Source organism: Lactuca virosa, chromosome 5, assembly GCF_052849685.1.
Source record: "Lactuca virosa cultivar CGN04683 chromosome 5, Lactuca_virosa_CGN04683_v6, whole genome shotgun sequence".
Classification (NCBI taxonomy): domain Eukaryota; kingdom Viridiplantae; phylum Streptophyta; class Magnoliopsida; order Asterales; family Asteraceae; genus Lactuca; species Lactuca virosa.
This window is the reverse complement of record NC_136430.1, coordinates 404,217,676-404,231,547: the sequence shown is the minus strand read 5'-3', so window position 1 is coordinate 404,231,547 and position 13,872 is coordinate 404,217,676. Positions and strand designations below refer to the sequence as shown.

General features: G+C 34.1%; 2 protein-coding genes and 1 pseudogene across 4 annotated transcripts; 1 reads left to right on the top strand and 2 right to left on the bottom strand.

Annotated features, from left to right (window-relative positions):
• Positions 1 to 294: 294 nt before the first annotated feature.
• Positions 295 to 8,533, bottom strand: LOC145111350 (protein-tyrosine-phosphatase PTP1-like; annotated as a pseudogene). Its single transcript, XR_013710248.1, has 8 exons — positions 8,341 to 8,533; positions 8,172 to 8,262; positions 7,843 to 8,066; positions 7,559 to 7,696; positions 7,245 to 7,386; positions 5,692 to 5,833; positions 5,510 to 5,595; positions 295 to 1,019 (listed from the first exon to the last, which is right to left on the bottom strand). The product of XR_013710248.1 is annotated as a protein-tyrosine-phosphatase PTP1-like (transcript).
• LOC145111349 (Galactose oxidase/kelch repeat superfamily protein) lies at positions 896 to 5,176 on the top strand. The gene is made up of 15 exons (XM_079047636.1): positions 896 to 998; positions 1,617 to 1,695; positions 1,926 to 2,081; positions 2,334 to 2,411; positions 2,570 to 2,674; positions 2,772 to 2,900; positions 2,981 to 3,120; positions 3,214 to 3,340; positions 3,429 to 3,543; positions 3,629 to 3,717; positions 3,808 to 3,891; positions 3,967 to 4,248; positions 4,333 to 4,746; positions 4,831 to 4,890; positions 4,982 to 5,176. The coding sequence occupies exons 1-15, from the start codon at positions 961 to 963 to the stop codon at positions 5,060 to 5,062; spliced, it is 1,977 nt and encodes a 658-aa protein (XP_078903762.1). The 5' UTR covers positions 896 to 960; the 3' UTR covers positions 5,063 to 5,176.
• Positions 8,534 to 9,715: 1,182 nt separating the features above from the next.
• Positions 9,716 to 13,076, bottom strand: PTP1 (protein tyrosine phosphatase 1). Of its 2 annotated transcripts, none has more exons than XM_079047633.1 (9): positions 12,687 to 13,076; positions 11,794 to 11,890; positions 11,619 to 11,707; positions 11,382 to 11,522; positions 11,069 to 11,203; positions 10,809 to 10,957; positions 10,579 to 10,720; positions 10,173 to 10,258; positions 9,716 to 10,078 (listed from the first exon to the last, which is right to left on the bottom strand). In XM_079047633.1, coding segments are annotated over exons 1-9 (1,059 nt in total). In that variant the 5' UTR covers positions 12,906 to 13,076; the 3' UTR covers positions 9,716 to 10,077. The 2 variants fall into 2 exon arrangements, with proteins under 2 accessions (XP_078903759.1, XP_078903760.1); XM_079047634.1 differs by having other exon boundaries at positions 10,182 to 10,258.
• Positions 13,077 to 13,872: the final 796 nt, after the last annotated feature.

The window sequence follows — 13,872 nt, the reverse complement described above, 5'->3', positions numbered from 1 at the left end:
ATATATTGATACTTATATAGTTTTAGTATTAGTCCAAAAATTATATGGTAAATAGTTAAAAGTTATAAGTTGTAACGTTAAATATAAAACCTAAATCTTAAATTAACAAAAAATTCCTAAAATTATTTACATAATTAATTGTATAATTGTATCATGCGCAACATTCACCTATTATGTATTATATTTTAAACAAGCTAATTTTACCAAACACAAGTTATCTTTTTGTGTTCCAATTTTCTTTATTTTCGTTCTCGTTCAATTTTAAGCGGGTGTAAAAGAAATAAAGAAGGGGTGTAAAAGAAATAATATTTTATTAGGCTATAATAGAATAATCTTGATTAAACAAACTCATTAAAGAATGTAAAGTAGGAGAGTAATTTGAATTTAAATATAGAAGTGACAGCTTAGATGTAATGTATCACCGAAGCATCCCTCGTGTAAATATGAAAGAAACAAACAAAAAGCAAAATAACATACACAGTTGCACACCCCAATCCACTCCTCTTTGCTTCTCTCTTCACTGCCATAAATGCATTTCACAGGTACAGATTACAGTAACTCTACATTATTGCATCACTTCACTTGTTACTCTCCCTCCGCAACCCCATTCTCTCCCTTTCTTTCTCTCTCTCTCTCTCTCTCTCTCTCTCTCTCTCTCTCTCTCTTCGGGAATCACAAAACCCCATCAATAGCTTCAACTTGTTCTACATTTCAAGCTCTTGTCTCTTTCAAAAAAAGGTTTAGCTTCAATTTCTCAACATTTTCCACTTCTTATTTCTCCTTTTTTCAGAAACCCTAATTTCGACATGGGTTTCCCGAATTGTTGGTCCTTTTCGGAGTAGATGTAATACTTGTGGGTTACAATGTTGATTTCGCCTCTTTTTCGTTTATAAAGGCCTGCCCTTTCTACGTTTGCTCTGTGGTTGGTCCTGTGGAGCTATCTAGTTTGATAGAGCAACCATGTTTGCATTTTCTCGGAGAGGAAAGAAGCTTGGCAGGTGAGTGTTTTCCATCTAAATCTATACATTCAAACAAATGTATCTATATCAATTGTGTGTATATGGCCATTTGGGTATCTGTTTATTCAATGCATATGTGCGTATAGTAATTATAATGGAGTGTTTGACCAAGTAAATAAAATTTAAAGCAAAAACAAAATTGTAATTTCGTCTGAGCCCTAACACAAAAGGTCGATTCTTGATGCTTAATTTGGACATTAGAGGCAATTATTACGTTTCTTGTAGTTTCTGTTTTTCCTTGACTTTTTTTGACTTAATGTAGAAAGAAGACTAAAGACTCAAAGAGAAAGTCAAGAAACAGCTCCCTTAGATTAAAGAATTAGATGACCTGCATGATTAAACGCTCATTGTTGAAGGTTAACATCATTTGGGATAGTTGATAAGGCAAAATATTGTTCTTTAAGCATTAAGTAAAAAAGAAACAGTGAAAGTGAAACACACTCATATATAAGTCCTGCCCCCAACTCCATTAAGTCCAAAAGGAACAAGTAACACCTAAGCTTCACATGGATAGGCGTTGTATATGAATGCATATCCATGGAACATTTAGTTTTTGGAGGTGATTAAGTGGATTTTGTTTTTCTTTCTTTTCTGCAGAGTTAAAGTTCAGCTTTCTGACTCTACTCAGGGTACACGTAGTCCTGTTCGACAACCCAAACGCACAAACAATTCCCATGTAAGAAGTATTTAGTGTTTGGTATGATGGAATTGGGGAAGGAATGGAATGGAATGGAATGGTTCATTCCTTGGAATTCATTATTCCATTCCACCCAATCAAACAAATTAATCATGCACATTTTGTGTTGTATTACATCTATCATCTTTGATTGATTTCCTAATATATGAGATGCCCATGATTTGTTTTGCTTTATATTTTATACATATTGTTGGGTGTAAATGTGACAGGGACAGGGTGATGGTGTTACAACTGGAATCAATGATTCCGATGATAATAATCAATGTTCATCCATTGCACCTTCGCTAGACACTTCCAATTCCAACAACAATGAAGGATGGAAAAAGCTTTCCACTACTGGAGATAAGCCTACACCTCGCTTCAATGTAACACATTCTCCCAATTCCAATTTCAATTTAGGGTTAAGGTCATGAAATAGCAACACACCATTCCATTTAGCTCAATAAACTTTCTAATTTCCTTCCACTCAGCCATATTTTGACTGCCACATCAGCATGGTAAAGCAGTCCAAAATTAGAAAGTTTAGTGACCTAAGATAGAAAAAATGGAATAGTTGGTTTCCATTTCATGATCTTAACTTTAAGGCGAATGGATGTTTACCCTTTGCTCCTAAATAGCATGCAGCAGCTGTAATTGGAAAGAAGATGATCATTGTTGGTGGTGAATCTGGAAACGGATTATTAGATGATGTACAGGTAGTATATATTATTATATATTATCTTTTTCCCTTTTTTTGTCTTCAATTCTTGTAGAATCTTAGCAATATAATCACTAGCTAAATCTTGAAATGTTTTTTGGAGTCTACATTGATAGATTTTTTGCTTAATACTGAGAGTTGTGTATGCTTTTTCAGGTTCTGAATTTTGAAAATTTTTCATGGACAACAGCTTCATCAAGATTATACCTTTCACCATCTAGTCTTGCACTCAAGATTCCAGCATGCAAGGGTCATTGTTTGGTATTTATTAACTATTATTAGAATAAAAAAAACAAATACATTGCTATTTCTTGATTTTAATTATAAATTTAATATTGTTTTTGTTGTATTATATTAGGTTCCTTGGGGAAAGAAAGTGCTTTTGATTGGAGGGAGAACTTCTCCACCAAGTGATAGAGTATCAGTGTGGGCTTTTGATGCAGAAACAGAATCTTGGTCACTTATGGAAGCAAAAGGAGACATCCCTGTAATCTTTCTTTCCAAACATTCACATATTACCAGTGCAAAAAGACATAAATGCCCTCCTCATCCTCATGAACATTCCAGGTTGCACGCAGTGGGCACAGTGTAGTTAGGGCAGGATCTGCTTTAATCTTATTTGGAGGTGAAGATATGAAAAGAAAAAAATTAAACGACTTACATATGTTTGATCTCAAGTCACTCACATGGCTTCCTCTTCATTGCACGTAAGAAGCTTCAATCTTATATATATATATATATATATATATATATATATATATAATATTATTTTTTTTATTTGACTTTTGTTGACTTTTTAGGGGACCTGGGCCTTCTTCAAGATGTAATCATGTTGCAGCTTTGTATGATGATAAATTGCTTCTTGTGTTTGGAGGAACTTCAAAGTCTAAATCTTTGAATGATTTATACTCACTTGACTTTGAAACGGTGTGTATAAAATTTTGTTTATTCATCTTGATTATAGAAATTTGATTTTATTATTCTTGAAAAAAATATTTTTATCTTTTTGTTTCAGATGATGTGGTCAAGAATCAAGATTCGTGGTTTTCATCCATCACCTCGATCTGGTTGTTGTGGAGTGTTATGTGGGACAAAATGGTACATTGCAGGAGGTGGCAGCAGAAAAAAACGTAAATTTTCTAATTTCTAAATATTAAATATAAATAAAATCATAATTCATTTCTCTTAATATATTTTTATTGTCATATTTAATAGGGCATGCAGAGATATTAGTGTATGATATCTTGAAGCTAGAGTGGTCTGTTGTTCATTCATCATCCCAACAATCTATCACCACCAACAAGGTAATCTTTTTTAATTTTACTTTTAATATTTATGATTATATTATTATATATATGATTATATCATAAAAAAGAAATTTGTTCTCTTCACAGGGATTTAGCCTTGTGCTTATACAAAAGAAGGAAACAGAATATCTGGTTGCATTTGGAGGTCTTAAGAAGGAGGCATCAGACCAGGTCAAAATATGAATCCGAAATGATATTTAGTTATTTACCATATTGCCCTTTTAGATTTTGTTAAATGTGTTACAGGTTGAGGTACTGATGCTGGAAAATCATGATTTATCCACAAGTAGACGAACAACCCTTCTATCTGAGAAGCGTTCTTCTGGACTTGGTTCGGGGGGTAGTTTTGGAAAACAAAATTTAGCTTCTGCAATTGAACATCATGGGTCAGGTAGGAAATCTTTGTCAGAATCTTTATTAGTGGATTCAAATCCTGGTAATGGTAATGTCTCACTCCGGAAAGAACATGTTGATGATGACATGGCATCAAAACTTGCAAGAAATATGGAAGATGAAAGATCCTCATTGGTAACTAACTCCATCTTTTTGCTACTAAATGCAAGAAATAGAAAAAAAAAAAAAAACTTTTTATATTTGTGTATGTGATTTCAGCCAATTGGTGAGACATGTTCACCTGAAACCACAGAGAAAGAGGAGAAAGAACGGAATGAGGATTCCATTCCATTCCAAGAAACGGATGGAAAGACAGGGTTCTTTCCAGCTTCTTCAAGTATATATCAATTGTATGAAATAAAGATGTCTGCTTTAATGAGAAAGAATGGAATTCTTGAAGGAAAGTTAGCAGCTGCTGAAAAGAATCTTTCTTCAGTTATTAAAAGCAAACAAGAAGCTGAAAAGAGGTTGGTGGACACATTGAAGGACATGGAATTGATGAAAGAGAAGTTAGTTTTAGTGGAAATGGCACAAGAAGAGGCAAACAGCTTATCAAATATTGTTCATTCAGATCATGTAAGGCTTGAACATGATGTGGCTTTTTTAAAAGCAGTTTTGGATGATACACAGAAGGTAATAATTAATAAATATATGTTCATGTTTCATGGGTTTATTGGATTTTGTCTTGATATTCAAGTATGATGTTTTTTCATGTAGGAATTACATTCGACTAGAGGAGTCCTCTCTGGAGAAAGAGCAAGAGCATTTCAGCTACAGGTATGTTTCTTAGGGTTCATGTTTTTTTAGTCTGATCATAATTCATATGAGGTGTGATGAAATTTTTTGGATATTAATTAATAATATGCAGGTTGAAGTATTCCATTTGAAGCAAAGATTGCAATCAATGGAGAATAGAACACCAACGCCTAGAAAACCATTCCATGGATGAATTTATTATTACTTCTCAAATGGTTTTGTAAGATATGATGAGATCCATTATCTGTATATTATTTCCACTTCTCCAAACATAAAATCAAACGTTTCTCTTTTGATTTTCTGTTCATATTTTGTTTCATGGCAAAACCAGAAATGTGATTGTAGTTAAATTAAACTGTACAACCTCTTTTCTTTAATCATTTTCCGTTAAATGGTTATAAATTACGTTGTATAAACTGATAAAACAACCAATTAAACCCTGGGACAAGGGGGTTATAGATGTCATTTCACAAGAGAACACAGAGTGAAAACATTGCCTTATTACACACCACACACAACGATGATGCCATCAAATTTTGCTGAATCTGGACATCATCAATCTGCATTATCATGTCGATCTATTATGGTTTAGTAATTTATAAAATATAAACAATTGGGAATTGTGTACACATGAATTTACCATTTTAAGCTCTCTTCAGTGTTGGAATCCAAGATAAGGTCTTCAAGTTCAGCAATTATAGCATCATAGCAGAACACGTATTGATCCTGTGAAACATAAAATACGAGAACTTAATATTATGCTCAAAACAAACACAATAAATGGAATGTATAAAAGTATTTACAGATTAAAATGAGACGTACAAATGTTTGAACCATTCGCATCCTTTGTGACCTAAAAGTGGCTATGGTATTAACAAGATCCAAAGCAGACATGTCACCAGTTAAAATTCTTTGAAGGGTGTTATGAATTGCACAATATGTCCCAGTTCTACCAATTCCTGCACTGTATAAGAAAGATGGTAAATTACACCAATCGTCTCTCGTGCATATGCCAGAAAGCGTGTTTAGTCTCTATTTTCAAAATTTAACTCGTACCGTTCCTCGTTTGTTTAAAATTTGCATACTTCCTCCCTCTAGACATAAACGGACAAGTTTGCCCTTAATAATTTCTTTTTTAATTTTCTTTTATCTGTTAATCATTTTTAGACTTAAAAAAAAAGAAAAAAATATATCTACCAAACCCTCCCCCTTTCCCTTTCCCCAGTTTCTTTCGTCTTCCTCGTTCTTACCATTACCGACAAGCACCCAAAACCTAACTCTCCGGCGAGACCACATAATTTCTTTCTCCTTTGTCCGACGATGGCAGCAGATAAGTCCTCGTATTCTGCCCCTACTTTCAAGCTCATATCTCGTTCCCTCATCGTCTGTAAATATGTTGTAAATCAAGGTTGATAAAGTGGTGGAAGAAGTGGCAAGAAAATACGCTGGCAAGGCTTTGTGTTACAGCCCATGTTCTTCTTCTCCCTCCAATCGGTCACCAAATGTGTCTCCTCCTTCCTAACGCTTCAATTGACGTGTTCATGGTAATCTTTACAAACAAAACTTTGAAATGGATTTGGAGAAGGCTAAAAATGAGCTCGTGCTTCATCTCCAGCCTGATGAAGCAATTTATCTCATGATCAATAATAAGATCCTTGGTCTTGGAATCAGATTTGATCGGAGTGATCTTAATTTGCTCTACAGGCCAGGTAAAAGATTGATTTGGTTTTGTTAAAGCTAATAGATTTAATGAGAATTTGGGATTAGGGTTTACGATTGACGAGAATTTTGGGTTTTTTTTGGTGAAGTTATAGAGAGGTAAATCCAGGTGTAGGAGACATAAGCAAAGAAACGGGGTGAAGATTTTCGACGGTTTTCCATTTTCCGGTGGTGCTGCTCCATTTTCTGGTGGTGCTACTCCATTTTCCGGTGGTGGTGCAAGGTGGTGGTTCGGTGGCCAGATTTTTACTTTCAGGGAGTTGATTCGTGTGAGGCAGATGAAGATTTGGGAAGGGACAAATGGGGTGGGTTGGATAGGCATGATATGTTTACATTTAAAAATAATAATAATAACATTAAATTAAATGGAAAAGAAATACAAAAAGGGCATTATGGTCATTTTAGATATGGCAGGGACTACGTTCGCAACAAAAATGCATATCAGGGACGAAGTGTGCAAGCTTTAAGCAAACAAGGGACGGTCCGAGTTAATTTTTGAAAATAGGGACTAAACACGCTTTCTGACATATGCACGATGGACGATTGGTGTAATTTACCCAAGAAAGATATAAAAAATTATCAGATAAAAAATTATCAGATAAACAACTAATCAATCAAATTCAAAACATCTTTATAAAAATGAGATCAATTAAAACCTGCAATGCACCAAAATTGGGCCTTTGGATGATGGCAGATGTCGTAACCTTGTAAAAATATCTCGAACAGCTGACGTGTCATTTGGAACTCCATGATCAGCCATTCAGGATATTGAATATGAAAAACAGGAAGTGGGCCACCCTGTCACATATGTCAGAGTTTAGAAAAGTATTTTTTTAGACCATTTTTGTTTATAAGGATGAGAAGGGCATTTATGTCTTTTTCACAGACAAGAGATCAATAATGAGTTCTTGTCCCACCTTTTTTGATGTGACAGGTAACCGGTAACAGATAACAGGTATTAGTGGCTTACCTCTTCATGATTCACCACCATATCATGCAACACAAGTGAAGTGTTTGTTGTGGTTGTTGTTCTAGTAAGAGTGCGTATATTATTGTCAAATAATCTCAAACCATTCTCTGACTGAAAATAGTCACCACATTTCTCATTCTGAATAGGACATTGAGACCAGATCATATATATATATATATATATATATATATATATATATATATATATATATATATATATATAAAATAAAAGCAATAATGTAGATTTATGTAATTATGGTGGAGATGGGATAAGATTTTGAATACCTTGTCAGCATCAACAAGGCGAGTGAGCATGACAATAGCTGGACAGTGATTTTTGAGTACCATTTCCCAAAAATCTTCAAAGGTTTCAGGAAGAGGGCCTTGAGTGGCTATGAATCTTGATACACTTTCAGATGGATTGACCTCTGCTGTGATAAGACTAGCATTGATGTATCCCATTGGTGATGATGATGACATGTCATCAAGAACAATCCTGTGTGAATCATCTGAGACAAAAGACATTGTTATTTCTCTACATAATGATCTTATTATCCTAGCTGATGTGAAAAGACAAAAAAAGGGGTTTGACAGTTTGACTAGCATTAGCATACATGGTACAACATCAGGGTAGCGGTTTTTGTGACTATGTATATTAGCCACAGAGCAAATACTATCGACTTCTGACTCTGTCAATACATGGCCCTGTACAATTCAAACCACTTTTTGTAAAAACTTTCTTGTAAAATTATACCTATCGTAAATGAATTAAATACCAAAAACCTTCAAATTGGTGAATTCTTTTTTGATAATTGATAACTGATGAGTCCGTTTCTCCTTGAAAAACTTGAGAGCTTGAACACAATGATGGAGTTCATCAGGTTTAAGAGGCGGATTTGGTGGAAATCCACTGGACATATCGAGGGAATAAGGAGCTGCTGATGTGGCAGTCATGGCTGATTTACAGTTGAGAATGCAAGAGGAAGTTATGCTGCTTTAAAGGGGTAGCTGAGTGGTCATCCTAGTACATTTTTTTAAACAAAAAGTAAGTATATTTCTGTCAAATGTCATGGATTCGTTAGTCTTTTTGTAGGTTGGAAAGAATAATGATAAATATATAATGCAAATGGTATTACATTAAAGCATCCCACTTTTTTAATTATAATTAAGTTTGCCTTTTAAAAGTAAGAAGAACCAATTGGCAATTGTTAAGTCTTTTAAAAGAATAAATGACAGATATATAAAACAAGTGCTATGTATATATAAATTTGTTTTTGTTACTTTTAAAAGGCCACCTCAGTTATAATTAATAATGTGAGAAGCTGAATTCATGATGCATACTTATGTTATGTTCTTCAATTTGCTTATCGTGTAGTTCAATTGTAGAGCACTTTTCTGTTTTTGCATAAAACTTGTTTGTCCATTCCTTTATAAATGACAGTATGACACGGATACAACGTTGATCATATGATGAAATCAGGTAAGGAATGGAATAAGAAATAACTGTTTGGTTTGTCAAATGATCTAAAGGTAATCAACTATAAGGTTTGTCCCATTAAGGTAAGAATGTTTTTTTCGTATACATTTGCCAATTGAACTTGTTTGACCTGTTCAAATTTAGATAATATGACCGGCTATCTTAAGTTTAAGCTGATTTGGCACACATTATGTGGCATTAAGTGATATTACGTGACATTATACATACATTATGTGGTACATAACTTGATTTAGGGCTGATAAACAACTAATCCCTCCAATTCCTTCATTTGTTCCCCGTTCCATCGTTCTCCCAGATAGTACAGTCGAAGACCTTCAATCAATCTTCCCCTCCGTTTCTTTCTTCAACTCCATGGGTCGCAATTTCATTGATTCCGATACACTTTCTAGGATCAACTGGGAGCATTGAACCAGAATTTGTAGAATCAACATTGTGTGCAACATTTTATTTTACAAACATTTTTACTAAGCACAAATGAGTACATAGTAGCAACTTATATTAGGGTGCAGTCATGTTTTAAGGTGGATTTGGATCTCCTATCTACCAATTTATGTAAAATATACATAAAATGGGAAAAAGAAATTGTATGTTTATAATACTAATTGATTAAAAGAATATGTTACTTTTATTTTTAAGCATTTTTTGATTGTAGATAATTACTTTATTTAACCTAATTTTCAATAATACCAAATGGCTTTTCCCATGTAAAAGGGTTGAGCTACTGGAGGAAAAGTTAAACATGTCATTTTACAGAGAACAAATAAAGCAGAATCACAATCAGATTGCACATGGTGATGTACAAAATCCCAAAATTCAAGAATCATTAGGGATTTATTATCAGAAATCACCAAGCACAATCTCACATCAGATTGATTGCCACTATCACTAATCACACACCTAAACCAACCAATTAAAACATGAGGCAGGAGGGTTAAACATGTCATTTCATAATTGCCTTACACCTCAACAATCATACCCATAAATCTTGCAATAAACTCCCCGAATTTGACTCATGATCAAAATCTGCATTAAAATGTGAATTATTATGGTTTAGTATTTTTGTACAATGTAAATACAATGGTGGGTGTTTTTGTAAGCTGTATACAGATGAATTTACCATTTTGACCTTGATTGAATGTTGGAATCCGAGATAAGGTCTTCAAGTTCATCAACAATAGCTTCATAGCAGAAGAAGTATTGATCCTGAACCATAAACAGCAATTTACTTTCATTTATTTATTATATTTATAGCATTCTACTTTCATTTCCCTCTAAGAGTCGGTGTTTGGTATGATGGAATGGAATCATAAAGGGGTAATGGAATGATATATTGAGAGATTATATAACTAAACATAATTTAAAAGTATTAACATATCATTCCATCCCTCCGCCATGGAACGAAAATCAGCTCAAGACAACTTAGGAATCACATTCCATTCCTTTGTGGCAAACAAACAAGATTTTCTGATTCCATCGGAATGCATCATTCCATTCCATTCCCTCTTCGATTACTACATACATACCAATGTTTGGACCATCCCCATCCTTTGTGACCTGAAAGTGGCTATGGTTTTAACAAGATCCAAAGCAGACATGTCACCAATTAAAATTCTTTGAAGGGTGTTATGAATTGCACAATATGTTCCAGTTCTACCAATTCCTGCACTGTATAAGAAAGATATAAAAATTTATCAGATAAACAACTAATCAATCAAATTCAAAACATCTTTATAAAAATGAGATCAATTAACACCTGCAATGCACCACAATTGGTCCTTTTGATGAGGGTAGATTACGTAATCTTCTAAAAATGTCTCGAACTGCTGACGTGTCATCTGGAACTCCATGATCAGGCCATTCAGGATATTGAATATGCAAAACAGGTAAAGGAGGACCCTCAGACTGAACAAGGTAAAATGTACACTAATTAATTGTTTTGACAAAAAGACAAAAATACCCTCCTCTCTTTATCATTGAAAATAGCCCAAGTTTAGGTTTATATGAATTTCTCACCTCTTCATAATTCACCTCCATATGGCGTAACACTAGTGAGCTATCAGTTGTGGTTATTCTTCTGGTATTTGTACATATATTGCCAAACAATCTTAGACCATTTTCTGCTTGAAAATAGTCTCCACACTTCTGGATCTGGATACAAATGTCAATACTCAATACCCTGCTATTATTCTATTGGCTTTATCCATGTCATTTAGGACCTAATTCCTTTATTAACACCAATCTTACAGGGTAGATAACTATATATAACATGTGAAGTGAAGATGATTATAATTTATAATGCTGCTGGAGATGAGATGGAATTCAATACCCTGTGGTGGTCAACAAGGCGAGTGAGCATGACAATTGCTGGACAATGATTTTGGAGTACCATTTCCCAGAAATCTTCAAAAGTTTCAGGAAGAGGGCCTTGAGTGGCAATGAATCGAGATACATTTTCAGATGGATTAGCCTACAATCATAGATGGAAGTGTTCAATATTCATAAGGTTTCAATTTGGCTACTTGCACATATTAAAGTTTGATGATATAGGAGAAAATCATTTCACCTCTGCTGTGATAAGACTAGCATTGATGTATCCCATTGTTGATGACCTGTGATCTTTGCATGGATCAAGAACAACTCTGTTTGCATCAACTGAGACATAGGAGTTAAGTAAATCTCATGGTTAGCTTAGCTGCAGTTAAAGGTTAAAAAAAAGAGAGAGAGTTTGACAAGCATACATGGAACAACATCTGAGTAGCGATTTTTTCTAGAATTGACTTTTAGTTTAGCCACTGAGCAACTACTATTAACTTCTGAATATACCATCCTATGATCCTGTAAGAAAGAATAGGAATTATGATTAAACACTTGGGGTTTATGAGAAATTTACGTGATAATAGTGTAAGTAGCATGCTTGTAAATAGAGAAGATTCACAATGTCTCTAAACATATAACGAGGTTCTTTATGCATGATTTTTATTAGCTTTCATGTCCAAACAAGAGTATACATGCCATACATACGAGCTTTCCACCTGTTTTGATAGCTATTTATGCATTCGATCTAAATTACTATCAAAAGTTCCCAATGACTTACTGCTGACAGAATACCTATACCTGATAAAACTAAGGACCATATTCATTAAGGAAATACATAATAATTTGAAGCCATGGGGACATGCTGAAAGAATGTCTATAACATTACATAATAGTTTGAAGGACCTTATTCATTAATGGAGAAAATTGCATATTGTCTCCTTTCGCCATGGATAAATTTGTTAAATGTCAAGCTTACTTCTCCAAATACACAACTCACGAAGCATTACTGGAAAATTAACATCAACATTATATAACTTTGAGTGCTTGTCAAAGTTAATGGCATCCTTATTACGTTTTGTTTTGGTTCCAAGTCTGAATTTCTAAATAAGTCTAACTAATAGATCTTCTTCTTCCTATTTCTTGCAGCGAGCACCGAATATCATTTCATACATAATATACAGTCGTTTAGAGCTATAGCGACATGTTACGATGTAACATTGATCAAAAGTTATAGTTAATACGAAATTAAACAAACCGACAACACGCAGGTAAATTAAATCAAAATAGGGCTCATAAACGCATTTAACAACAAAACCTGCAAAATGGAGAACTCTTTCTCAATTACTGAACACTGATCAGTACGCTTTTCCTTGAAAATTTTGAGAGCTTGGACGCAGTAACGGAGTTGATCGGGTTTGAGTGACAGCTTGGGTGGAAATCCAGAGGACATATCGAACGAATCAGGAGGAGGAGCAGCAGTAGCAGAAGACGACGAGGAAGATGTTAGAGGTTTAGCACCGGCGGAGGCAGCCATGACCGATTTACGGCTCCGACTGCGAAAGGAAGTGATGTTGCCCGTGGTGGATGATGGCGGTGGTGAACGGTTGTATTCGGGCAAGCTTGACTTGTACCGTACGCTGCTGCCCCACCACAAGACACAAGTGATTTTATTGGATTGGCCGAAGCCAAAGGGAATTGGTCTTGGCTGATTTAAAGGGGAAGATGAACTTACTTTATTTATTTTAACAAATATTATATGTAAAGTTTCTTCAAATTTAATGAATTCTTTTGGTCTTTTAATATAAGGTCAAAAAGAATAAATGACAAACATATATAACAGATTAATGCACCATGTTACTTTAATTAATCATCTCAGTCTTTTAAAAGTAAGAAACACACACCTACTACATACACACGAACGTTAAACACATAGTAATACGACAATTGTTTCACCAATAATTGGATTCAAACAATCAGGAGCGGAGTATTTGGACCGGACCTGACCAACTTTTGGACCGGATCGATTTGGCAAAATATAGTGGACTTTGGACCGAACATGTTGAGACTTATCTAGTCCGGGTTTCCGGTTCTTATACCGACTGGTACAACTTTAAGTACATATAATACAACTCGTTAAAACGAATTTCCAGTTCTTGTATCCATTAGACTTGTCAAACTTTGATTGTTCATTTTAGATTAAAAGATATAATTTTTGTTTGATTGTTCGTTTTAGGTTAAAAAAATATTATTTGTACCATTTCTTTGAACTTGAATTAAATGAATTAACGACATTATCATATTTAACGAATCTAACTTTATCTATAATATTATAATTTTGCAAAATTAATTTTTCAAATAAAAGCAACTAACATATTAATCAAGTCCACCAACAAAACTTAACAATTTTAACACAGACACACAAAAGTAATTACCGTAACACCAAAAATTATAGTTTAAACTTTAAAATCAATCCAACTAACAAATGTTATAATCTAATCTTC